This window comes from Canis lupus, chromosome 2 (genome assembly GCF_011100685.1).
Source record: "Canis lupus familiaris isolate Mischka breed German Shepherd chromosome 2, alternate assembly UU_Cfam_GSD_1.0, whole genome shotgun sequence".
In the NCBI taxonomy this organism is placed as follows: domain Eukaryota; kingdom Metazoa; phylum Chordata; class Mammalia; order Carnivora; family Canidae; genus Canis; species Canis lupus.
The window spans coordinates 82,908,041-82,935,104 of record NC_049223.1 but is presented as its reverse complement, the minus strand read 5'-3'; the positions used below and the strand labels follow the sequence as shown (position 1 = coordinate 82,935,104).

Here is a 27,064-nt window from a genome sequence, read left to right as displayed (position 1 = left end):
CGCCGCCGCCGAGCTTCGGGAGCCCTTCCTGCCGGGCGGGCCTGGCGCCGCGCCCCGCCCCCCACCCCCCGCCCTGCCCGGAGCCCCGCCCCCCGCCCTGCCCGGAGCCCCGCCCCGAGCCCCGCCCCGCCCGCAGCCCCGCGCCCCGCCCCGCCCCGCCCCGCCCCGCCAACAACCGCCGCTCTGATTGGCCCGGCGCCTGTCTCTTCTGTCCCCGCAGCCAATCGCGCCGGGCGAGGAGCTCCTGGTCTGGTACAATGGGGAAGACAACCCCGAGATAGCAGCTGCGATTGAGGAAGAGCGAGCCAGCGCCCGGAGCAAGCGGAGCTCCCCGAAAAGCAGGAAAGGTAGGCGCCCGCGCCGCCCCGGCTCCCCGCCGCCCCGCCGCCCGGCCCGGCTCGGGCTCGGGGGCGCCCGCGGCCCTCGCTGACCTTCCCCGGCCCCGCGCGGCCCCACTCGGCGGCCCCGGCCCCGGCCCCCCCCACCCCCCCCGGGCCGCTGCTGAATCACGGCCGGACGCCGCGCTCGCAGCCCCGCACGCCCCGCGCAGCCTTGGCTTTGGGTGCCGTTGGCCCGGGACGCGTCACCAGCCGTGCCCCCCCGTGACATTGCCAGGCCCGCAGATCCGGCGGCCTCGGGTCCGCCCGGGACGGCCGCGCCGCCGCCGCCGCCGCCGCCGCCGCCGCCGCCCGGGCCCTGCCCTCCTCTGGGCCTCCCGGGGCAGGCCGCGCCGCTGCTCCCCGCTGCTCCCCGCTGCCCCGCTCCCCTGCCTCCTCTCCTGCTCCCCGCTCCCCCGCTCCCCCGCTCCCCCGCTCCCCGACCTACGCTCCCGCTCCGCTACCCGCTCCTGCTCCCCTGCCTCCTCCCCTGCTCCCGGCTCCTACTCCCGCTCCCCTGCTCCCCTGCCTCCCCTCCTGCTCCCCTGCTCCCCTGCTCCCCGCTCCCCGCTCCCCTGCCTCCGCTCCGCTCCCCGCGCTGCGCACGATTGCAACACTCCGGGTGGGCGAAGGTCTGGGCGCCGCGGACCTTCTCGAAATTAGGCCACTAACAAGATGGAAGTTGACGACTGTGCTGTTGTGTCACTTCTGCTCACCGCTCTCCTAGTTTTATTTTGTTTTATGATGTTTCCGAACAAAAGGTAAAGCGTCGTCACACTTTAGGGAAGGGGATAATTTCTCGGTAGGAAAACAGTTTGGTTGGATGGATCGTATTTCCAGCTGGCATTCGGACACGTCGGGATTTTTTTTTTTTTAATGAAGAATTTTAATGTGAATTGGCGAATCTTTCATAGAGTCCAGTTTGAATATGTGCCAAGGCACGGTATGGTAGTTCCTCACTCGCATAAACCCGTTTTTGTTTGTTTGTTTTGCCTGCTTTAGCTCTTACGTAAATTTTTGTAGTCCTCGGAACTTAGGCGCCCGTCCTTCACTCGCACCGTAGCCGAGTGAGCTGCGGAAGTCATACTGTAAATAAAATCAACCTACTCTGATTTTGGAAGAGTGTAAAAGTAGTGTTTAAAAACGTAGGCGAGAAGTCGATTCTGATTTTTTTCTATTACACATTCTTCTGTATTTCGCAGTGTAATGGGAAGACAGTTAACTCATCCAAGAGAAAGTTGGTGGGGTCTTTCACTAAATACATGTTTCCTATTTATCAAATGTTATCTTGTCATTGTTTTAGTCCATTAAATGCTTTGATCCTGCATCAGATAGATGATCAGGGTCTAGAACATTCCCGAGTGTCTCTTCTGCTGTAACTGAATATTTACGATTTTTGCTGTTTTTAGGCTTAGTACATAATTGTTTGAACACTGTTTACATATTTCAGTTTGTTCCTTTATTTAGTGTTCTTTTTATTTATAAGTGATGCCATCAGCCTCTCCAGGTAAGTTGTGATTTATTTGCAGGGGTGGGAGTTTGGGGAAGAAGAGCAGATACTAATTCTGCTACTGAGTGTAACTAATGATTTATTTAAATACATTCATAGCTTACTAGCACCTTCTCTCAGGTTTTTCTCTAGTTTGGCATACTTTGGTGTGCATGTTTAGAACATTTCATGGCTTTCTGCTTTTTTATTGATTCCCTAAAATTTTTTCCAGCATATTTAGTTGGATGTGGAGGGAAAAGCCTGAAAATAAATTTTTTATTGGTGATACATGAATTTTACACATTTATATTTTTATACCTGCCTGGATTGCTGGGTTTTTACATTGAATTAAGTATTTCATATTATCCTGTTACTGTTTTTGTATTTACTCTGGGAAGCATATAATCTACTGAGTCTTAGGTTTTAATGAAAATACTTGGCATGAAGCTTGCTCTGAGAACTTAATAGTCTGTTTTGAACAACTTGCTGGTAAAGAGTCCTGAAGTTTAGAGACTTTAAATAATGAGTCAAACCTTTGCTTTTAAATTAAACACTCGGTGAAAGCTAATTTATAGCTTGCAAAGACCTGAAACGGAGAACTTTTTATTTTAACTTGGTTCTCTTTAGGTCTTATGTGTGACCTCAGACATTTAAAACTATTTTTTCAGGCAGTGATGTCAGAGAGTAAATCAACAAAAATTTCATTCAGTAGCATGTTAGCTTAGTAATTCTGAAAGCCAGATGTTGAAGACATGCAGCTGACAGGTAGACTGACAGTGGACCTAACTAACTTCATTTTGGTTATGAGGCAGGGAGAGAAAAACAAAGGGCTGAATTCTTCAGGAGTTCTGGGCCTCGGCTCCTTTGCATGACAGCTGCTATGCCTACAGCTGTGCATTGCATGTGGCGCCTTTCAGAATTCATCACATCGCTGGTGGATCATGAGGCGTGTTCTGGGCAGTAAAAAGTCCTACTTCCTTTACAAAGTGGCCTCTTCTCTCTGTCTCTGTCTCTGTTATTCATTCATTCATTCATTCATTCATTCATTCAGTTCATGTTTGTTGAGTCCCTGCCATGTGCCAGGCACTCTGCTAGCTTGTACAGGGCAGTGGTGAGCAGAAAAGAAGCAGTAATGCTCCTCATGATGCCTGGAGTCTAGTTGGGGAGACCGACATTACATAAGGAAGTTGCTGATCAGCACCTTGATGGTTGGCATGGAATAGGCCCTCAATAAACGTTGGCTGATTGGCAAACAAAGACCCACACAAACCTTGTAACGAAGGGAGAGCACGCAGTGCTGGGAGAACACAGTTCATATTGTCTCTGACCAGCGAGCATGCAACTTTGCCATGGGCCAAAGATGTGCATACTTTAGGTGTTTCAGACGAGAGTTTTGGATTCTCAGCTTCGTAATTCAGCCTGACTTCTTACGTGCCTGAGCAGCCCGTTATGAGATGGAGCATGAGAATTTCTTGGCTGGGACAGCTGAGACTTTGTAGATAGAGAAGGAGGGAGAGTTTTTTAGTGTCTGATGCTTCAGTTATTTTAATTTGAACCACAGGAAGATTGTGTTCTGAGAATAGAAACCTAGAAAGGCCACAGTTAGAGGAATTTACCATCTTCTCGATTTGTGCCATTTGTGCCGTTTGTTCCTGTGAGATATAAGAGATTGAGTTTGCTTGTTAGCAGTACATAATGACTGTTGGCAAAAAGTTCTTGTAAAATACAGACCATAATAGAATGTGGCGTTGCACTGCTGTCTCCTGGCTACGGGAGAGCCTTTACCTGAAGTCCTTACCTGATCCCTAAGGAAACAATAGTGGCTCATACAGATGGGCTTAGTGGAAGGAATGTAAGACACAGGAGTCCTGGGTTTCTTCAGGTGTGTGACTGGGGAAGTATGTCACCTTTCTAGGGTGTACAGTGTCCATAGCTTTAAAAACGAGAATCCTAACATGGCACGGTCTCTGTGCTACCTAACCTCATGGGGTTGCTGTCAGGAGCAAAGGAAATAATGAAAAAGAGCTCAGTGCCACGTGCCAGGACCATTGTAACAGTAAGTGCAGGGGGGTAGCTGACAGTTGGTGTTTCTTGCAGAGGAACTCTTGAGTCTGTGACTCATTTAATCAGTCGGTATTTATGGAGGATTTCTCTAAGCCCAGAACCAGCGGCGGACCCCTCCATTCTCCTTTCCCTTGGCGGAACCTCGCACTGTGCCACTTCACCTTGATTTTTGGCCTCCTCCTCACCTACTGACTTTCCCATTCACAGCAAATTAGAGACAGAGGAATTATTTATAGCAGCAGATAGTTTTTATAGCTGGGAGCTGGACAGTAAAGAAGGCGGTTTATAACCAAACTGGCAATGCCTTGTGAAGAGTGTAGCTCCTTCGGGTTACTTGAGAGGTTTTAGATGATCCTTTATAGAAAGTGTAAGTAGTCCCTGAGAGTGCCAGCTAGTTTATAGTATCTGAGGAGGTGATTTGTAGTCATCACAGAACAGTTAAATTATAATCAACTTAAAGAGGAAATGTTCCGTGCGTCTCTGTAATCAGAGTCGTTCAAATAAAGCACCTTGGTACTGTGAAGAGCACCTGCGCTTTCCTTAGTTGCACATATTTGGAAAGGCTTGCTTCTCCAAAGGTGACGGAGCCTACACGCACTTAGAGTCAAGTTAGGGAGGTGGGAGATCTGTGTGCAGAATGATAGCTCTGTGGCAGTTTAAGGGGAAAAAAGTAAGTGCTGACCTGCTGGTGTGGGCAACAAGGGCTCCGGATGCCAAGAGGAGGGAGAGCTTGGCTAGGGCGCTGGGTCGTCTCTTTAGTAGAAAGGGTGGCGAGGAGCCTTAGGGGACTGTCAGAGAGGAGCGGCGGCAGATGTCTGGAGGGTCCCCCCTCGGCCTCTCACAGGCATTTGCCGGTCCGCGTCTGACACTGTGCTAGATGCTGAGGTTCCAGCCGAGAACTGGAGTGGCCAGTGTTCCCGCCATCACGGAGCGTACGCCCCAGGGAGCAGGGGGATGGTCAGCTAGATGAACAGTGTGAGTCTGGAACGTGTGTGTGAGCTGGTGGGGGGCGGTGGATGTGGGTAGCCAGGGATGGCCTTTCAGAGGCCGTGACACGAGTGACGTAGGGGTGGGCTCCCGCTCAGCTCCAGGAAGAGGGACCGATCTGGATGTTCTCTCAGCACTTTGGGCAGTTTATTGCTCAGGTAGGGGTGGGGACATCGGGGGGGCCACCTATGGGTTTTGTATCATGAAACTCAGGTCTCCAAGTGGACGCACAGGCCCCTTCTCTACCAGGCGCTCCACTCAGTGGCTGGATTGGGAGGGAAAAGGTCCAGGGAGGAGCTTACCGCCCATCTTAATGTAGCTCAGTGCAGGTCAGGCTTCCTAGGTGTTCGAGTTTATGTGTGTTTGGGGCCCATGGTAGGGAGGGGTAGGCAGGAACCCCCTGGGAGAGGGGACATGCTGCATTGCAGTGACAAAGCAGAGCACGGTGGGGAGGACTCCTGTGAAGGATTCTGAGGAAGAGAAGAAGGAAAGACCTTGGACGAGCTGGGGAAGGAAAAAGTTGGAGGGACATGGGAGGTCACAGGTCCCTGCTGGACAACAGGTAGAAGACAGGTGCAGCAGGAGGCTCTGGTGGCAGTGGAGAGGGTGCTAGGGGACAGAGGTGTGCGGTGCTCCAGCCGGGCGGGGTCAGTAGCCCGGAGCAGTGCTGGGCACTCTCCCGTGGGTGTTCCGCGCAGCCTCTGCTGCTGCGGTGCGCACACCACCTCCAGATGAGGAGATGGACACTTAGCCAGCTTGGTGAAACTGTCGGAACTCACGGCTGGTGGATGGCAGAGTCAGAACTTGAGTCCAGGTTTTCTATGCTTTTTCTTCTGCAGAATATGCTGCTTTTTGTCCGCTTGTCCGTGGGGTGGGCTGCAGCAGCAGACATGACAACACCAGTTCCCTTTAAAGTTAGGATTACAGGATGCAAGCTGAGAACGGGTGCTTTGGTGGTGTTTGGTGTCCTAGTCTCCCATAGCAGCTGACGACGACGGCTCTTTTTGTGGCTCCTTGGCCAAAGCTGAAGGGCAGAGGCCTGGCCGTGGTGCCTGAGGGTGAGGCCCTTGGGCCCTGAACCTTCTGGGCACCTGTTGGGCAGGTCCTGTGCCCCCTTCCTTGTAGGACACTCTGCAGTGGTTCTGGTTCACAGGTGCTGGAGCGGGGCGTGGGGTGGTTGGAGGTCGTGACGTTCCTGTGGAAATGCCGCCCCAGCACTAACCTGTCGGGTTGGACCCAAGAGAGCAGTCTTGGTTGGTTCCCACTGTAGCTTTCACTTCCCTCTCGCTGAGTGTTGGCCTTTGCAGAGTGTTGGGTCCCATCTCTGATGGTTGCCTGCCAGGTTGATCCACGCTGCTGTGGTGGTGCTCTGTTTTTTAAAGCTTGATACAGGGATGCCGGGTGGTTCAGCAGTTGAGCGTCTGCCTTTGGCCCAGGGCGTGATCCTGGAGTCCTGGGATCGAGCCCCGCGGCGGGCTCCCTGCATGGAGCCTGCTTCCCTTTCTGCTTGTGTCTCTGCCTCTCTCTGTGTCTCTCATGAATAAATAAATAAATAAAGTCTTTTTTTAAAAAATGAAAGCTTGATACAGTTTTGATATTTTTTCAGCAGTAGGAGATGGGATTTTTTTTTTTTTTATTTCTAATTCTACTTCTGATGCTTTTCTGACTTCAAATTTAGTGCCTAAATAGTTTTGTGCCTTTGATGTTTGCTGTGTATAACTTATTCATAGGGAAATTATATGGATTTACTAAAATTTTTCAAAGCATTTTGTGCATTTTTCAACTGTAGTTCAGTGGATGAACTTGGGAAAAATCCTGATACATGCCATGATTAAAAACTGCTTTAAGCATTGTGACTGAGTATATAGTTAGGCTGTTATTCTGATTCTCCTGCTCATATGTAAATTGGAAGGTGAGCCAAATGCAGAAAATAGGTTTGATCATGATTAAATTTTCTAAAAGAAAAAATGTGAGACCGTTAATGTAGTGGGTACAAACTCGTTTAGTTGATTTTTTAAAAACTTGGTTGTAATTTGAAAGTAAACAGAAACCAAATGCAATCTTCAGTGCTTTCCCTAAATAGGAGTACTGAGTTCTTTTTTCAGAATTATGGATTAATTGTTTTTAAAACTCATTGAGTGCTTCCTTTCCCTAGGTGGTTTCCTGTTCTGGTTTACAGAGGGGCTGCTACACACATGAACTTAGTAGAATTACAGAAAGGAGTTTATTGAGGTTGCCTGTGAAGAAGTGAGGACTTGGGTGAACACTCCCAGGGCACCGTGACGCACGTTCTCCATACGTTAGGCTGAAAGAAAGGTCGGTCAGTTGGGGTTGCAGATAGGCTAGGCTAGGCTAGCCTAGCCTGGTCGTGTTGGCACTCATGTGACCTGTCCATACTTCACAGGCTGCCAAGGACAGTTCTAAAGTTTGATTTCATTAATCTTAATAATTTGGTTGACACAGTTCAGGGAATGTGAATGACAAGAGAAGCGAGAGTTACTTGCAAAGGCTACTGTTGTTCCTCGGAGTGAGAATGATGAATACTGAAAGCAGCCGTTTTTCTTTATTAGCACTCCGATTAAACCAGTGTCAGGCGATACAAGAGTTCTGGGTTGAATTCATTCCTTATGGTATATTGTGATGCGGACACATCTCGTGATTGGACGCTTCCTGCACATCCTATCACTCTGTGATGGATCACTGCTTTCTGTTGAGGGTGAGCGTGAACAGCAGTTACTCGTTGGCATGTCTCGCGTGTGCCTGGCGCTGTGCTTTGTGCTCCATCCACAGCGTTGACGATGCTCCCTGCTCGTAGTGCTGCAAGGTCAGGAGGCTCCTGATCTCCCTTTACATGGTTGGCCCAAGTCCACCTGGCTCCCACGTTATTTGGCTTCGTCTTGTCTGCCTAACTCCAGTTTTTATTCATAATGTTTCTGAGTAGGACAGTCATACTGAGTAAGTAGCAGTGTTTTATAAGGCTCTAGTAATTAGCCAAGATGAATTTTCACTACTCACTGTAGAATTGCCCACTTTAATCCTAAATAATAAGGCAGTGTGATTAAGTGAAGCCTTTGGTATTAGAAAGCTAACTTATGGTGAGAACTAATGCCTTCAGTTATTTTTGCCTTGGGGGTTTATGGATTGAATAGATTTATTGTATTCCTTTGAGCACCTCAAAGAAACAGTTCTTAAAAACACTGTTAGGTTACATTTTTGTCCCTTGTTAGCCTTCGTCTGTTAAGTGTTTTTTTTTTAATGGCATTTGTTGGTTTGGGCTTCTTCTGAATATTTCATTTTTCTTAAGTTTTATGTTATTTTTGAAATCTGTTTAGAAGCCGCAGAGTGAGACGTTGGCCTGGCCTAAGTCCCTCTGCAGTGCGGACGGCAGGGGAAGGCACTTCTAGGACCAGGGAGCTCTTGCGCTTTGTCTTCCTTGTGATCTCAAGAAGACCATGATGTTGGGCTTCCTTCTCTGTACCAGTGTTCTTTTTTTTTTTTTTTTTTTTTTAAATTTTATTTGAGACACACACAGAGAGAGGCAGAGACACAGGCAGAGGGAGAAGCAGGCTCCGTGCAGGGAGTGCGAGCTGGGACTCCATCCCGGGTTTCCAGAATCACGCCCTGGGCTGAAGGCGGTGCTAAACCGCCGAGCCACCCGGGCTGCCCGGTACCAGTGTTCTTGTGTTGAGAATAACTGGACTGTTCCACTGACTACAATAAAATTTTGGAAACTTTCTTAAGCTGAATGTTACAGATCATGAACATACTTTAATTTACATACACTCCAGAAGTTAGGTGTAGAAACAGGTGGTAAGTGCAGTGCTGATTTGCTGTGGAATAAATCATGCTTGCTAGTTTCTATCACTCTTATGATGTGACACCAAAAAATGGTAGGGATTTTGTCTTTTTGTTTTGTCAAAGTGTTTATTGGGGGGGCTGTTGGCTCTTTAATTTTTATCTGTTCCTTTAACTGGAGCTCATTTGAACTGTTAGAAGCAGCACTTTGTTAAGAGGTTTTGTTTGCTCTTAAAGCCGTTCCTATTCTAGGGGCTTGACTCATTCAGGAGGAAAAGCATGAAAAAAAACAAGGAGGAAGGAGCTGCCCTAACCTGCCTTTGTGCACTAGTGATTTTTCCTCATGAGGGGCAGGGGTTGATTCCTTAATTGTATTTACCCCGCTGTAGAGTCTTTGGAATATGTAAAAAGTGTTGAAACTTTTTTGAAACTTCTTGAATTTGTAGCAAAACGTAATATGGCCTTTTCTATTTCAAGCTTTTAATAAGAGTTTTTTTTGTTTTGTTTTTACTCCATTTCTTAAAGATTTAGTCTTTAACTGAGGTCATGAACCCTCCACCCCCATGCCTCAAACACAGGGCCAACTGGACAGAACCTCCGCCGCCTAGTGATCCGTGCTTTCATTTTCCAAAAGCAATTTCCTTTCTGTTCTATCCTTTCCCCTAAATATTAGGAGATAGCTTTGTTTTAAAAGGTTAAAACTTGGCACATACAATTAAGAAAATGTTCTGAGGGATTATGGGTAGGATGAAAATTCTCAGCATTCTGAATCCTCTGCTGTAACTAGTTCCTCTTCCCATTTTTGTGGGCAAGACCCTGAAAGTTAGAAATCTTTTATGATGGGAATTTTCATACTAAGCTGGTACATGTATAGTTAAGTATTATATATCAATATATTTTAATATACACAGTCTTTAAGTAGTTTTGGAAGCCAGAGATTTATCCTAATGATAAAATAATGATATTGTATGTGTGTGACCTATAACAACACCAGTTTCTGAGGTTAGGACATCTAAAATGTTTGCTAATTTGATACTTGGAAAACATTTCCATTTTATATGTTCTTAATAATTTAATGTGTCTGAATGACCCAAACCTAATTTCATCCTTAGTAAATTAACTACTGTATGTTATATGTAGTTGTGGAGAATTATCTTTGCTTTGGTTAAAAAGAAAACCAGTAAGTACCTACTTAGGCTACTGCCGCCCTCCCCCCCCCCCCCCCCCCCCATTTCTCTTAAAGCTGAGGTGATAAATAGTCTTTCCCCTTGTACTTCTAATCCTTCCTATTGGGGCAGTCTTTTGTAGATTTCCTGAGCCACCACATGCCACAAAAATGAAGACAAACTGGTTTGTTCACCCCTGTTTAGAACCCCAAAACCAATCCTATGCAGTGTTTGAAGTTGCAGTGCAGTTTAGAATGGGCAACAATGCAAATTCCTGTGCCTTTTGTTATTTATTTATTTATTTATTTATTTATTTATTTATTTATTTATTTATTTATTTATTTATTTTACTGTTTGACTTTTTCATTTCAGTTTTCATTCTCTTGCCAGTTGGAGGTGTAGAATATGCCTTTCTGGTTCTGTATTTTTGTTTTTAACATGGGATTTTTTAGACCACGTTTCTCTGTGTAGTCAAGTGACTGCTGGTTTTAGGCAGAATGTCTGAGGATCCCTGTGAGGAATGAGGCCTTCCACCTCCACCTCCTGCCTCTGGCGGTACCTTCTCTGTGAGCATATTAATGTTGGCATCAGCACAGACCGAAGTCTACATTTCCTCTCTACCAGGTTTATGCTGCAGGCAGCCTGGTGCTGGCTGTTTGCACATGGGGCACTCTCCTCCTGCAGTTATAATTTGTGGATTATAATTTTTGTAGGATTAACCTTGGAGTTGAAGTTATAGTTTTCCTCTCCTTGGCATTCCAAACAAATAATAAAAAGAAATAATTAGATACAGTCTCAATCTTGGTTGGATTTTTGAACAAGAGGGTTAAAATCCCAAATTTGCTTGGTTAAGCAGTTTGATTAGTTCCTAAATATATTGTCACAGGAAATATCTTCCTTGCTGCTTGTGATCATGTAGTTGATAACAAGATCAATTTGGGTGTTAAGCTTGATATTTGTAGTTTTGATTCCATCAAAATTATACGTTCAAGAATGGAGGATATAAAATGTAAATTGCTGCGTGTGCGCCAATATCAATTCAATTTATGGTTGCACTAAAGTGTAGAAAATATTGAGAAAAAGTGATGCTTACCACTCTTTGTGGCCCTCATCAGTTTTAGAGTGAGAGGATTTCCTAAATCTCATGGGCAGTTGTCAGAAAATACACAGAATTGGTAAGCTTTGTTTTCACAGAGAATGATTAGGTCGGTGCTCCCTCCAATTTCTAGTTTCTGTGCTAAAGAAATACACAATATACATGAGTATATTGCCTGAGTTTCGTTATTGCCTTTCTATTAAATGCAACATGACCAGTACTTTGGAAATGGATAGCCTGTTTAAAATGAGCCTGAAAGGTGCGTTGTGTCTCTGTTGTGAGGAGGAGAGAAGGGAAAAACTGCTGACTCAGCTATACGTTTGAGTTCTGGGAGCTTGGAAGTATGAGGCCAGATTCATATCCCAGCTCCACCGGTTAATAGGATGACTTTGGACAGGTTATTCTAAAGTTTTGATCTTCAGTTTACAAGTCTGTAAAGTGGGGATGAGATCTGCCTTGCAGGATTGCACTGAGCATTAAATGAGAGCCTTGTAGGAATACGCCTGGCACACCGACCTTGTTCCATCCCATTATAATTGGTGGGCACCGGCAAAATTAGCTCTGTGGTAACGCTCTCCATTCTTTGGCTTATTGTGGCACTTCCGAAAAATTAAAGGAATAGTTCCAACGTCTTATTTTGGTTTGATGACATAAAGTGAATTAAGTAGATTGAAAATAGGTAAGAGCTAAGACGGTCTTTGGATCTGCATCTAGGTACACATCGTGGCATTAGAAAACTCCTCCTGTGCTAGAGACCTGCTTCTCTCTTAAAAGCTGTCTTGTTTTACTAGTTAGTTACTCAAACTGGGACACCTGTGGTTACATAGATTGGTGGATTAGATAGCTCCTGGAATTTGATTTCTTGCATGTGCCTGGGCAGAAGTAAACATGTTTGACTGTTTGCTTGTTGCCCAAATGAAGGTTTACTGTTTTCTTCTGTTCTTCTGTTTTACCTGTGTGGTCCAAACCACTTACGACTACCATGCTGTTGTGACCGAATTTTGTGTGGTTGACATTTTGGATGAATTTTGGATACATTTCCTTAGACATTAAGTTATCAGACAACCCTGAAGGTAACTGTGGGAGCAATTTCCATGCTGCACATGCCAGATTAGGAAATCTGTAATTTTACATGTTTCTGGTTGTGCAGTCAGGAAAAAACAAAAATGTGAAAGAGCCATTTTCTTACAAGTTACCGATGAAGCCAACAATACCGACTTTAAAGGAAAAGAACCTTTTTAAGGAAACAGATGTCCTGATTTGCTGTGCACCATTTTTTATTGAACACTCTAAGGATTGGGGTCTGTTTTGGGGAATCATACAGGTACACCCCTCAGTACTCATGTGTGGTGAACTTACAGCTGGACTCTGCGACACAGAGGTCCGTGAGCCTCCTAGAATGGTTGTGTCTCTTTCTGATTACCTGGAGAGGAGGAGCCTTAGGTGTGTTGCCTGACTTTCAGAGATTTCCCAAAAGATTAAGAAACCACTAAGTGAGCTGTTATGTTTAGACAGTTGGTGAGAAGTAATAAAATCAGTAGGTTAAAGATTTAAAAAGCTGAAGTATACTCAGAGCTTCTGTTAGAGCATGACTATATATTGGTGGGGGCATTAGTGAGTGTTTGAACTTGTGTCCTCATTGGACATGTACATCTTCATAGTGATATCTGGGTGGGATCGTGGGAATCACTGGAGAACAAATGAACAAAAACAAATGGATGAATTTGGAATTGTTAATGGAAGCAGAATGTCATTGTCTTCCTAAGAAGGAACATATGCTGACAATTTAGGCTTGTAGGCATGGGGTTTCTGTAATTTGTTTAGTAGAATCTACTGTGGGTAATCCTTACAAACAATTGATTCTATTGAATCAGTTGGGACTGTGTCAGGCACTGTGCAAAGTTCTTTTTATGCATTGTCTGATTTACTCCTCCTGATTCCTGTATCAGGTAGTTGTCACTAGTGTCTATTATAGTTCCTGTCTGCCTTAACCGGGATGGTGTCTCCTTGATCAGATCATGGCCCAAGGCTGCACAATATAGTTTTAGTTTTGTGACTTTCAATTTTTCTGGGTTTGTGTCCCTGGAGAACTGTTTTATTTATTTATTTTTTTTTTGGAGAACTGTTTTATTCAGAGTACCACCCCAACACTGGGGAGAGACAGAAGAGCCCATTCCAGAGTCTCATTTCGTTGGGGCCAGCTGTTTTCAGGAAAGATTATGACTCTGGGGCCACAGGGACCTTTTGGGAACAGGTGAAAGGAGTGACTGGCATGAGAGGGAGCCTAGGAGGCAGCAGTTTAAAATCCTCGTCCTTGGTGAGACCTTGCTCCTAGGCTTCTTTGTTCCCTGGGGGGCGTTATTTTACCTCCGTGTTGGTGAAAGAGAGAAGCATCAACTCAGGATAATGTGGCAGGCATAGTCCTGTCAGTGCTGGGGTTCCACAGCTGCTCTCCCGAGGAGGGCCCCAGTTGGCCTGCGTCCTTGCTTTACCTGGCTGGATGGAGATTTACTTTATCCCCTCCCTCTCCCCACCTCCCTGGCCTGCCTTTTTCATTCCTTCCTGTTTTCTTCCTCCCTCTTCTTTCCTCTCCCTTCTTTTTATTTTTAATGAGATTCAGTTTCTCTTGAACATCTTTTCTATTCAATATTTGCTTCTTGTTGACATCAGGTAGGGCCTTTCTGCAAAGGGACTTGCTTTTCACAAAGTTGGGTATAACTTCAACTTTAAATTCCTTTGGGGCAGACAGCTTTGTAGTCATATCTACTATATCTGTAGCTATATTTATATCTATCTATCTATCTATATATACACACACACAAATATATATATATATATATTATATGTATGTATGTATTCCCCATAGCTCTTAACAGAGTGCTTTGTGGATAATAGGCACCCCAGAAAAATCAAAATACTTCTGCTTCACCATGGTTCCAGAAACTTTACAAAGTGTGTAGAGGGAAAAATTCTAATCTGGCATGAATTGGGCTCTGATAACAGGCCGGTGCATCTGAGTGTGAGTTGTATTATCTGGTATAATCTTGTTTTTAGGTGCAGATCTTAGAAAAAATCTTGAATTTAAATGTAATTTGTGTCTTAAAAAATAATTATGAGGAGAATACATTTTAGTTCCTTCTCTGCTTGAGTCTGAAAGACACCATTCTGAGTTATCAGAGTGGGCAAATGTATGCTGGTCTGTGCGCATGCATAAAAGTCTCCAGAGGTCTTAGCTCTTCCCTGGTGGAGTGGTGATGCATCTGTTTATAAGCTCTGATAGAGGTACATCCGCAGATGTGGAGGAGGCCAGAAGACAGTTGAGGTCTCAGAAAGAAGAGAATGAGATTGCTTAGCAGTAGTGATGGATAGTCTTAAAAATTATACTGGAATAAAAATAAGTATCCCATGGTAGATCCAAATGATGAATAGTTTAGAGTCTCTGTAGATTGTCTCATTTTTATAATCTGTTTCTTAAAGCTCTATCAAAACGTGGCACATTAATTTCACACTTTCAGGAGAAGCAAAATAAAAGCCAGGAAACAGTACTCTCATGATTATCACGGGTGCCTGCCAGCACATTGACCCTTCGTTTATACCTGGGAGGCATTCAGTATGGTTATTTAAATTATACTTTTGATTTAAATAATGATGGATAAAAATAAGCAAGTGCGGTAAAACAAGAAAAAGAATACAAGTGCATGGCTGCTCAAAAGGAGGAGGGAAGTTAAATTTTTGTTTGTAGTAAACGTGATGCACAGGGAAGAAGAGAGTTGAAACGACCCGCCAGAAGGTTAGCATCGGTAACTGGAATGCTTGAGCAGTGTCGGCTGTTTACTAGTGTCTTTTCTGTTTTACACCCCCTTTAACTGTGTATCTGTTGTGAATGTTGATTTTTTTTTTTCTAGACACTTAGACTAAGCTATACAGGTAGGAGATAGGGAACAGAGGGAGCACCTCAGGACTTTCTGCTGTGTAGGCAGAGTAGACCATTGAGACCTTTTCCAAATTGTACTGTTATAAAATTGCATGTATTAATCTCAACCAATAGTGGCCGTTTTCAGTTGCCTCATTAATTTTCCCTTTGTTAGGTATTTCTTTCAGAGATAATTTATTCATTTGTTTTTTGTACAATATAACCAAATGTCCATCTAGAAAAATGAGAAAATACGAACACATAAACAGGTATCATACCTTCGTTGGTGGTATGGCTTGACTGCTGTTTCTCTGAGCATTTTTGGGGAAACAAATGTAGATGATGATTTTAAGTGTTGTCTTTGTGTCTTCTCTCAGATTTATATCTAGATTTTACTTCCTGAAAGTATTTTTAATCTCAGTTTCACAGTTAATTCATCAGGATGTAGCATTGTAAAATTTATCAGAAATGTCTTTCCCTTTAGCTGAGGATAACCAATGCTCTAGGGTGTGGCCGAGTGCTCCGTGTTAGGGGGTTGCCAGGCACAGGCCACACACCACCTCCCTACCTAGCTCCCCGTCTCTGTTCGTTTGGCCTCGGGGGACTGACGCTGGAACTGGAGTTAATGTGTAGTTGCCAACTCACATTTTATATGCATGGTTTTCAGACTTTAGATACATTTTTTTCCCCTGTAAAATAAAAGCTATTGAAGATCAATGAGAAGAACCCTAGAAATTAAAATAATTACGAAGTAGAACAGGCTGGCAGCTTGTTTAGGTTTCAGAGGTATTGGGTTAGCCTCTCAAATCATTTTATTCATGCCGCAAGACTTTGAGGTTCCAAAGAGCGTAAGGAAATTTAATGCTTTCTTCATTTGAATTTATTAAAGTTTATTTGGGGAGCCTTTTCTGGTATTTGGAATTATCCAGACAAAGCCACTAAAAGCCTTTTTTAGAGAAATTAAAAGCTCCCTTCAGATGGGATCCTTGCTGTTCCTTCCATCAGCCTAGCATGTGGAAGACTTGTGGGCCAGACCCTCCACAGGGGCAAAGACTGTGTGGCCCCCCCCCCCCCCCCACGCGATGCAAGCATCCTAGGAATTTACACTGGGATCTGAGGCACTGAAAAATCCAGAACTTTTCCATTGTTTCTGTTGGAAGCAAAGCCTAGAGTCCTGTTTTAATACTATGAGCAACTTAAAACCAGAGAGGTTTTATTTTTATAATTTGCCTCCAGGATTACAGACAGCTCTCTTGGCGAGTTTAACTACAGAAAAAGGTTGAAATTATGCCCAAGCTGCTTAACAGAATTTTTTTACAGTCAGGTACGTTTTCAAGCTATTTTAAGTATAAAAGCTATTTTAAGTATAAAAGAAACATATAGAAAACGTATTGCCTGTTACTTTCATGAAAACCAGTTGCTGCACGACGTCTTGCCACTTCATAATGTTCTCTTGCAAACAGCTGGAGCGCTGGGACTGGGCTTGGAGTGGCTCGTCTTCCCCCAGTGTCCCCTTGGGCAGCTGTAGCAGCTGATGGACACACCCCGTCCGGGTGCCGCTGGGCTGACCTCCGGGGGAGCCTCTCTGGCCATGGTTTCCGAGGCTCCGCTCTCACTTCAGTCCAGCTGCCCAGGCACCCGCTCGATCTGACCGGGACCTCTGCTGACCCTACTGAGTCCGTCGTCTTCTGGATTTTTTAAACATACATTAAAGTAATTGAAATGGACTGTTACTTTCCTGTAGAAAACGTAATTTTCGTATATGTTTCCAGCTTCTTTCCTCTGTACTCCTCACACCAACTGCAGAACATTACCCACCCCCAGACAGAAGGCGGTGCTGGGGTCTGACTCTTTGCCCCGTTCCCAGCTCCCACGAACATCACATCACCGTCATTCTCTCAGCCTGTGACTTTGCCGTCATCCATCGATGCCCCTTCCTCTCTTTGCGGTTAGAGATTGTGTGTGTGTGTGCGCGCGCGTGCATGTGTTTTAATCCTGTAAAGAAGTCATTTAACATGAACTTTATGCTTTTAATATTTTTAATTGATTATTTTAGGTTGGCTTCACGCCCAGTGTGGGGCTTGAACTCACAACCCTGAGATCAAGAGTCATGTGCCCTACCGACTGAGCCAGCCAGGCGCCCCTGAACCTTATGCTTTTCTCCCAGCCAAACCTTTCACCTTGCCCATGGAATGCTGACCTCCCCCTAAAGCTGGCGTTCTGAGTGCTGCTGTCATAAAAGCTACAGCCTTGCTTTCAGAAATTTGAAAAGCTGTATGCCGACTTTGTTTTTATGATAAGTTTCTCAAACTTGCCTGCAGTGCAGATGGCGCCCTTAATTATCTTCATTAAGGGTGAAAGAATTAGGGCCTAGAACGTATCACTCATAGCAAGGCCTCTAGAACACAGTGGACAGAGTAGTAAATAGAATGGGAATAAAAGTCCCGGTTTTGCTACCAACTTGCTGTGAGATTTTAGGCAACTCCTATAATGAGATAAAGCTTCAAGAGGCATGTTTGTGGAGTTTGGGGAGCAGATAAGGCCACCTTTGAGGCTCCTTCTGCTTCAAATCTTAAGGTTCTTCTCTCTTCCCTTTTAATGAAGCCCATTGTTCCTGTGTCCCATGTCTGTTTTGTTCTCTAAGATGTGCTCTGGGCTTGGCCTTTCTTCAACCTTGTATGAAAGCGTCCAGTCTTCACCTTCCCTCTGAGGGACCCTCTCAGTGGAGGGCAGGGAGAAGAGGAGGATCTCATGAAAGAATGCTAACAGAAGGAGGAGATGGTAGATGGAGGTGTCCCAAGGCTGGGGGAGAGAATCTGAGGATTGTTCAGGCCCATGAAACTGTCAGATGCAGAGGGGAAACCTGGGGCGAATGTGGGGTTTTGTTGTCACAAGGCCAGAGTTAACCGTGCAAAGTGGGGCTCCAGCGGGTAGTTGTGGATGGAGGCGCAGCTGCTGGGATGAAGGGCTCAGTGAAAGGCGAGGCACTGGAGGCAGCAGGTACAGCCTGTCCTTCAGGGGTTCCTCTGGGGGTTCTTCTGGGAGTTTGTGGCGGCTCCTGTTCAGGGCAGCTCATGTTTTCGATGACCTTTTCTGGTGGAGGCTCAGAGATGGGGCCTCACCTGGTGTGGAATCAACCGTGTATCTGAGAAAGGTGGTGAGCTCCCTACGCAAAGTGCAGATAGGCCTGCTCCTGTGGGCTAGCACTGAATTCTGATTTTATACCTTGGGAGTTGAGTCGCTCCCCAGTGAGGAGGTGGCGCATGTTGAGTTAGTTACATAGGTTTCTAAATTTAATTCACTTAAATCACGAAATGTGTGAGCCTTCACTCTTGTGATGAATTTTTAATGTAACTTGAGCACGCCTTCTAGAATTTTGTGTTTTCTCTAAAGCCTGTGCATTTTTAAGTGAAACATTATTCTCTAGAATTTCCTAGTGTTTGACCAGTTTTATTAGACTAGTAGAACACAGTCCAGACCTAGGTTAAATTATTTATGTGATGCTTTAGGCAATTTTGATTTCGCAACTTGCATCTCAGGCTCCGGAGGTATAATGCTAGACATTATCTTTAAAAAGTGGTCATTATGACTGTTGGACTTCTCTGTATGGTAGCTATTTCACTAGAAAGCCCAATTTTATTGGTACTGTGTAATGGTGAATCATATTTGCTTAGATCGAGGTTCTGTGCTATTGACTGATCAGTGTGTCTGACATCAGATAAAATTGAAATGGGAAAAAGATCTGCACTCCAATTCTATTCTTGTTCCTTTTCTATAAATGCAGTGGAAGTCTCTAGCAGTTTTCTTTCATTTGCCCTTGAAACCAAGTGGTTTCAAACCAAACGCATAGAAAATGCTTTGTAGGGCAGCCTGGGTGGCTCGGCGGTTCAGCACCTGCCTTTGGTCCAGGGCGTGATCCTGGAGACCGGGGATCGAGTCTCACATTGGGCTCCCTGCAGGGAGCCTGCTTCTCCCTCTGCCTGTGTCTCTGCCTGTCTCTGTGTCTAATGAATAAATAAACAAAATCTTTTTTTGAAAAAAGAAAGTGCTTTGTAGGGAGCGCCTGAGTCACTCGGTTGGTTGAGCATTTGACTCTTGCTTTCAGCCCAGGTCTTGATCTCAGGGTTGTGGGATCAAGCCCCACGGCTCAGCGGGAGTCTGCTTGGAATTCTCTCTCTCTGCTCCTACTCCCACTCAATGCACATGTGCACACATGTTCTTTCTCTGTAATAAAATCTCTTTTAAAATGCTTTGTAAAAAAAAAAAAATAAAAAATAAAATGCTTTGTAAAGAATATGATATTTTTATTATGTTATTACTGATATTACATAAATGTAGTAGCAAGAACACTTTGAGCACTATCATCCTTGGGGGTTCATTCTGGCTCTGGGGCAAATTTAGTGATGTGACCTTGGGCAGATGACTTCCCGTATCTGGTCCTTGGATATCTGTAAGATGAGAGGCGTGGACGGGGACTTCCGGGTCTTCAGCAGAATGTGCATGAGTGGTAAGAACATCTGTTTTGCAGCGCAGGCGTGGTACAGGCCTGAGAGTAAGTATACCAAGCAGGTCCTCCTGTCAGTGGCTGAGAACACAGTTAAAGATAAATTTTTAAAATCTTTTTTTTTTTTTTGTGCGTGAGAACCTTGCTGCAGTAGGTAACTGCTCTTTCCCTTCTGTTTCATTCCGTTTTCTTCATAACTGTGTGTGTATTTCTTTTCCTCAGATACATGAGGTTTGTCCTGTCCCCCCGTTACGTTCTTTGTTGGCATTTCCATTTCACTTTCCTGGTGTTTCATTCCTGTATCTTTCTTGTTTAGACCAAGTGGAGCACGCAGCTGGCAGTAGCTTCTATGTAGGACCCTTCAGGAACCTGATGGTAAGTGCACACGTGTACTTACCAGGCTCCCAGCGGGCTCAGCCGGCCGGGTGCCCGAGGCGCCTCCTGCCTCACAGACACAGACAAGTCCCCGTGCCCCTTGGTCAGGGCCCTCACAGGTGGTTGTTGGTTATAGGCTTGTTTTTGTTTTTCTCTTTTTGTGGATGACAAATAGAATAGAAACCAAGTATCAGGAAGAGAAATTTACTCATTTAAGGAAATGTAGCAGGCTCCCCCACCTGTCGTCCTGTTATGGCAGTGTTTGGCTTTGTGAGTGACGCCAAGCATGCCTAAGTGTAAGTCGGGACACCTGGGCCCTCATTTCTGTTCTCCCGTAGACCGATGATTTAGTCCCTCTGGGGCCCTGGCCTTCATTTTTCTCTCAAAATAGCAGGCAGGACAGGTGGTTTTGAGAGCCCCTTCGTCTCTAGTCTACGGTCCTGATGGGAAGTAACGCGAGGGTTAGTTAGGTGGTTCTGATTAGGATTGTGAGGATCATTTCATGTGTCGGCTAATCTCAAACTCATGAGTGAATGAGAATTAGATTAGGATAGACTCATTTCCAGGATGAACTAAGTCTGTCAGCGTTCCCCAAAGGGACTTGGGAGTATGTTTAATTGTCCTTTTGTTTTTATCACTAGTTTACTAGTATATTCCAATACTTGAAAAAAAATTCTTAAGTATATAGACTGCAGAGCCCCGATTATGTCTTTCGTGGCCTGTATTGTATTGGTTCAGCCCAGTGGTTCTTAACCTGGGGAGAGCCTCCCGCCCCACCCTAACTCCCCCGCCGCCCCCCCGGACATTTGGCCATGTCTGGAGACTTTGGGTTTTCACAGTTAAAAATTGGAATGCTATTGGCATCTCATGGGTGGAGGCCAGTGATGTTGCTAATCGCCCTCCAGTGCATCAGACAGGCCCCACGACAGAGGGTATCATTCGTGGAACGCCCAGGCAGCCTGTGGCCCTCTGCATAGGATGCTCATGTCCCTGCTTCAGGTGGTTTCTCTTCACAGGGCAGGGAGTCAAGGTTTCCTAATTTTGTTTTTTTTTTTATTTTATTTATTTATTTTTTTTATTTTATTTTTTTAAATTTTTTTTTTTATTATTTATTCACGATAGTCATAGAGAGAGGAGAGAGAGGCAGAGACACAGGCAGAGGGAGAAGCGGGCTCCATGCCAGGAGCCCGACATGGGACTCGATCCCGGGACTCCGGAATCGCGCCCTGGGCCAAAGGCAGGCGCTAAACCGCTGAGCCACCCAGGGATCCCCCCTAATTTTGTTTTTTAAAGAGGGCCCCTGGCGTTGGGCGAGGGGGCCCCTTCTCACTGATTAGGTTTGGAGAGTCCAGAAGTATATAACTGACATTCAGTATCAGCTAAGGTGTTTTAATATTCTTTTAGGCAAGGAATGAAACTTCAAGTAGTGCTTTGGCCTTTTAGATAGTTGTGTGATTTCAGTCTGAATACGTATTGGTGAATGGTATCATTACAGTTGTGCTGTTTTATTATAAATCTAGAAACTTCACTTATTTAATACTCTGTTTACAGATAGGCCAGTTTTTGGTATGACCTGCTAACCAGCTTTGTATAATAGCACTTGAAAGGTTGCAGAAACCCTTCGAGTTGCTTTTGTACGGGATTGTATTACAACAAACTGACATCTGTTTTTCTATTAAATTTCCCAGTGTGACTTTTTGAAATGTATGTAAGATTTTTCCATAACAGGTCAAGCTTATACTGCATCTCTATTTTTTACTTCTTTCAAAAGCTCAGACCTGTACAAAGTAGAGAGTTAGAGTAAGAAAGGGCCATTCCTTGGGCTCTTTGGGGTATATGAGGTGGCGCTGATGTCTTACAACACTTTTGTGTCTGTGATCCAGGGAACTTTTCGGAATATAACTTTTGACTTCAGCAACCTAGAGCACTAGGGGTCCTTCACGTGGTTTTCAACAGACATGAACTGCAGCATTAGAACAACTATATGTTAGTAGCCAGTAATCATTTATGTTTGTAGTGTTTGCCACCAGTAGTCTGATATGGACTGGGCAACACATACAGGGAAGGGCATCTATCATGGTGAGGATAAGAAAACTGATTGAAAATCGATAGAATTCAAATTTGCTGAAGCACAGTTGAATTCCTCAGGAGTCTTGTCATCAGATTGAGGTTTAGTGCCCTTAGGGTGACAAAGGGAAAAAGAATTACAAGGGGGAGGTTACTTCTTTCCCTGTGAAAAGGTGTTTTTGTGTCCTTCCCTTTTACAGAGGGGATTGGATTATAATCCTCCCACCTAGAAGCTCTCGGCTTCTGTTCCCACCAGAATATGGTTTCAGAAAAGTGTTTGTGTCCTGAGTTCCATTTTAGATGCCTTTGGAAACGAGGGATGGATGTGTTACCAGGAATTTATCTGAGCGAGCTCTTACATAATGACAGAAAGCATCAAAGCATCTTTTTTTTTAACAGACCGAAGAACTAGGGATTTAAAATGGTATTTTAGAATTTGCTTTTTAAGACTGACCATTTAAATGCCCGATTATTGAGTTTTTTGTACTCTCCCCCCTTGTTTCATCTCTTCAGTATTTATCAAAATCTGGTGGTGCTTTTTTTTAGGATTTAGCATTTACTTTATAATTGATGTTTCCATTTTTAACCGTTCTGAACTTTTCAATGTTACTTGTGTGTCTCACCTCATTTTCATGTGTTATCTATATTTTAGTTAATTCTGCTCCTCTGTAGTGATGTTCTGTTACGGAGAATACTGTTTTCCAGGAGCAGTGAGTGGTTTCCAGTTTGTCATTTTACTAGTTCAGAGAAAAAGGTGTCAAGAGGCTTGTTCTGAAAGAGGACAGCTCTGTGAGGCCTGATGGGGAGAGCATTGCGGGAGGGGAAAGAAATGTTTGGGGAAGATGAAGAGTACCCTGTTCTGTATCTGGAAACTGAAAAACAAGTTACCAGGAAAGAGAAACTTAGAATTAAAAAAAAAAAAAAAATTAAAAAAAAAAGGGGGCCACAAATTCTGGTTAAATCCCAAAGACACTGAGCTGCCAAACGTCCAGTATTAGTGCTTTTCTAGAGAATTGCTTATCCATATTGAATATCTTGGTGACCTGAGCTCATTGTTCCAGCTTGTCAGAGATGCATTGCATTTTAATCTTACCTCCTGAACTCTGTGGTATCGGTTGGAATGCAGTTAGTGTTTCCTGAATTCCATTCTTCCAGTTGTTAATGAAATCCCGAATTGTACTGGACCTGGAGTCGAGTCCCTGGGGACCCTCAGAATTCATGCCGGCTTGACAGTGAATTATTCATAATTACTCTGCATTTGATATTTGAGCCACTGCACAATATGCATCCTTTGCAATTCAGTGGAGCCTGCTTTTGGTGTTTCACTTTGACAGTTATGGATAAGCATATCTTAACAAAAAGGGACCCAAGTTACACCGCCTTGTTTTTCCCCAGTATGCTTCTTACAAATCATCAGACTCTTGCCAGTCCTTATTTGGGTGGTATTGAAAGTATCTCTCTCATTTTCCTCTGACATCAGTATTTTTAACTTTTCTAGAATAGATGATCTATTAGTTTGTTAGGGGAATAAATGCCCCAAAATACAGGGTTTATAGTTTTGTTTTGTTTTTCTCTGACATGACAAAAGTATTCATATTCATCATTTGTTCCTTTCTTTAGAAATCTGATCTGATTAACTGCTGTCGTTAGATTAGAAATTATCTTTTTCAAGAATTCAGGGTAATAGTGAGTGAGTAAGTAAATAAATAAATAAATGTTGTATTTTAGGGAAGAAAAAATCCCAGGAAAGTAAAAACAAAGCAAACAAAACTGACGACCTGCAGCTGAAGACAGGCGAGCCAGATTCTGCTTCTGCAAATATGAGAGATTCTGCAGAAGGTAAGCTTGGAAGTTGGACATGTATGATTGGGTATGTATCGCTAGTTACTGTAACTCTCCTTAGGATGCCCTTCTGAGACTCACCCAAGAACCTTAAAGGTTTACCGGCAAAGGCTATCCGAATTTAACATGGTGAGCTGAGCCTTCCACATCCCACCTATCCTTAAAAAAGACCTTCTTTGTTAAAAATGAGATTATTCCCTGATTAAAATAAAATGAAACCTACTGTATGATCACATTTATAAATAGTTAAACCATTGAAACAAATCTCTGGTGACAGAAGTGCTACAGGCAGGCAGGGGCTCAGGAAGGCCCTGGATCACTGACGCTGGTCCATCACTGAGCTGGGGGATGGGCGCATCAGTGTCTTTACGTCTTTACTCTGCTACTGTTTTATCTCGCTGTGTACTTATGATTGATACTCTTATATTGTTATGTTTTGCACTTCAGATAAAAATGTACTTGAAGTCTCAAAACACCTTTGATGTTATGTGTCGGCATGAAAAGTGTGCAGAGTGAAGAGCGTTCTTGTTGTTTTTTTTTTGTTGTTGTTGTTAGAAATTAAATTCCTATTTTTATTTCTTTGTATTTCTCCACACCAAATTTTCTTCTTTGTAGTCCCTTCTGAGGATTGACATTCTAGGCCTTCCATGATGTGAGAATTCAGAGAGAGGCTGGATGGGAAGTTCATCAGAAAGGCAGATGGTTCCGTGCTCCTTGCAGTTGAGCTGCCACACTGAGACCGTTGGTAATAGAAATGAGGGAGGCGTGTCTAAGTTTGTTATGTGGCAAATACATGCAGAACCTGGAGCTTTTTAAGGATTGTTTGTAGTGACCCAAACAGGCAAATTTCAAAATAACGCTTGTGACTCTTTCAAGAAACATTTGTAGGGGAGAAACAAACAAACCCAAACAGAATATTTTGGCTGCCTTTTTACAAACTGCTTTATTTCAGCACTGTTTGCAGTGATGACATTCATAAAGGATTATAATTTCCTGTGGCATTTTATGAAGCAAGAACAGGCAGGTTGATTTCCTAGAGCCTTATGAAACTAAGTTCTGCATGCTCATAGCAGATTTGCTAATTAAGACTTTGTTTGAACAACAGGACAAATACTAAAGAACCTCAGTGCTTTTAGTGGCAGAATTAAAAAAAAAAATCCAGTAGCCTTCAGTAATTGGAGACATTTATTCCTGATATGTAATATTAGGTCTGGTGAAGAAAAGAACCTCATACTGTACCTGTGTTTGGAGTAGCTGGACAAAGTGTGATTGGTTCCTTACAGGGTGGTTGTCAGCCACTCCTGAATGTTCTGCATTGTTCTCAGCTGAGCAAACAGTCCAGACTCTTCCATGTGCGCCCCAAACCTTCCTTTATTTTTAAAACTCAACAGACCTCATTGAATGTGTGCATACACGGTGTGGGCCTTACTGGTTAATTAGTAGAGCTCTGTGGGTTTTGCTCTGTATTATTTTGGACAGTTTTAAGTCTGGGATTGTTTACCAATCACAGGGAAAGAAAAAAAAATGCTTTTCCCCAGTAAAAGAAGCCACAGATTTTGGCTAAAAATGGACTCTAAAATTTGTAAGCCTTAGAGGTGTTATTTTCATTTTCTGTTGTCTCATTTTGAGTTTTTTAGCAACGTGCCGGGGCTTTGTTGAAAATGTACTTGGAAAGGGAGTTTGCTCCCAGCACCATTAAATGACTGGTGTCCTGGTGGAGAACTGGTGGGATTAATGAAGAGAAGGCCCGTCTGTTGGAAGGGAGAGAGGCAATAAATGTCACAGTGGACAGGCAGGTACACAGTAAGGCTGAGCGGCCAGGGGGTGAGGCCTGGGTGAGCTTGCACCAATACGTGGTGTTTGTAGAGCTGGGACCCGCTGGCCTTTGTAGTGCCGCCTCCTCACATCCAGGTGGTCACTGGGCCTGTTGTCAGGTCTCTGCTCTGACGGCCTGGCAAATCTTTTCTGTGTCCACTGCTTCCTTCCATTTCCTTCTCTTAGTGTAGCCACACACCCGCCACCCCCCCCCCCCCAACCCCACCTTGGAAGTGGTCTCCTGCCTCCAGGGGTGTCCTCTTCCCAATCTGTAATCCACACTGCAGCCAGACCTCCCTGACGCAGGCTCCTGCTTTAGAGTACCTCAGTGGGTCCCCACGGCCCCCAGGAGGTCTGCACTGATCTCCAGGGTGCGCCTGCTTTGATTACTCCTGCTCTCTTTTTCCTCTCCTGTCCTTGACCTTCAGGTTCAGCCCCGCCCAGGGCCTTCTCCAGGAAGCCTGCCTGCCCTGCCTCAGCGGGACCTCGTGGGGGCTCGTTGGCAGAGCGTGGCCCTTAATTTATGGCTGCATCATCAGCTGGTGGAGGGAAGCTCTGTGGGAAGTAGGGTCTGGACAGTCTCACTCACCCAGTCCTGGCATGTGGGAAATACTTGCACACCAGACGAGGAGCCAGAAGTCAGAGTAGCTTCGCTTCCTTTACGGAGCCCTTCTTAACTCTCATTTAATGTTCTTAAAAGGGGCCTAATTGAGCAGGGACTCAGGTGGTACTGTGGAGAAAGCAGCACTGTCAGCATTAAATGGGTTCGTGACAGTGCCTGTCTTAGAGTCCCTTGCTGTCCCGGTGAGTTGTTGCAGCCACTTCTCTGCTCTCCTTTATAGCTGCACCATAGTCTCTCTGTCTCCTCGCTCTTGGACTCTGATAGGCTCTTGGACTCTGATAGGCACTTGTCCCCATTGCTCTGCTAAAACTCTTGTCACAATCCCCAACCTCCTCCACTTTGGTAAATTGGATGTTTAGTTTTCTGTCCCGCTCTTTGCCAGCCCATTTGCAGCTCCAGACACAGTGGATCGCTCTTTGGAACTTTCTTTACTCTTTCATTCTGACCTGTGAGCCCTTGGGTCATGTGGGGGCACTGTCTTCCTGCCTCTGCATTCATTCCCCAGGCGGCTTCGTGCAGTTAGTTCCACACTCCAAATACCACTTCTGGCTTGAGGACTTGGATGGTCTGGGTTCAGCCTCTTTGTTGAACTTGAGTCCTATAAAAAAAAAAAACAAACCACTTAATGATATCTCTACTCGGAGATATATTAGGTATCACAAACTTCACCTCCAAAGTAACTCTTGACCCCCCCCCCTCCCAAGCGCAGGCACATTCACAGAGGGGGGATGGGGCTCAGACCTACTTTCCCCCAGTCTCTCAGTAAATAGGATTATTACAGTCCTGTGGAATCCTCCTTGACCCCTCCCTTCCTCCCTCCCTCCACTGCCCTCCACAACCAGTCAGCAACCTTGTCAGCTTTTGACCTTCAAAACCTACCCAGTGTCCAGCCACTTCCCACTACCTCTCCCTGCCCCCATCCTTGTCCACCTAGAGTTTTCTTTCAGTTGCC

General features: G+C 44.7%; 1 protein-coding gene across 13 annotated transcripts in view; it reads left to right on the top strand.

Moving 5' to 3' along the window:
- Window positions 1–27,064, top strand: part of PRDM2 (PR/SET domain 2) — a 119,704-nt gene that overhangs the window by 53,981 nt on the left and 38,659 nt on the right. For 10 of the 13 annotated variants that reach the window (XR_005356170.1, XR_005356169.1, XR_005356171.1 and 7 more), the window contains exons 5-6: window positions 221–347; window positions 23,562–23,672. Coding sequence is in view for 8 of the 13 variants with exons in the window: in XM_038531951.1 (XP_038387879.1) it covers window positions 221–347; window positions 23,562–23,672 (238 nt within the window). In the remaining 5 variants the exon portion in view is untranslated. Of the gene's footprint in view, window positions 1–220; window positions 348–19,707; window positions 19,767–23,561; window positions 23,673–27,064 lie in introns of those variants that run through there. The other 3 variants (XM_038531953.1, XM_038531947.1, XM_038531952.1) reach the window with 2 other exon arrangements.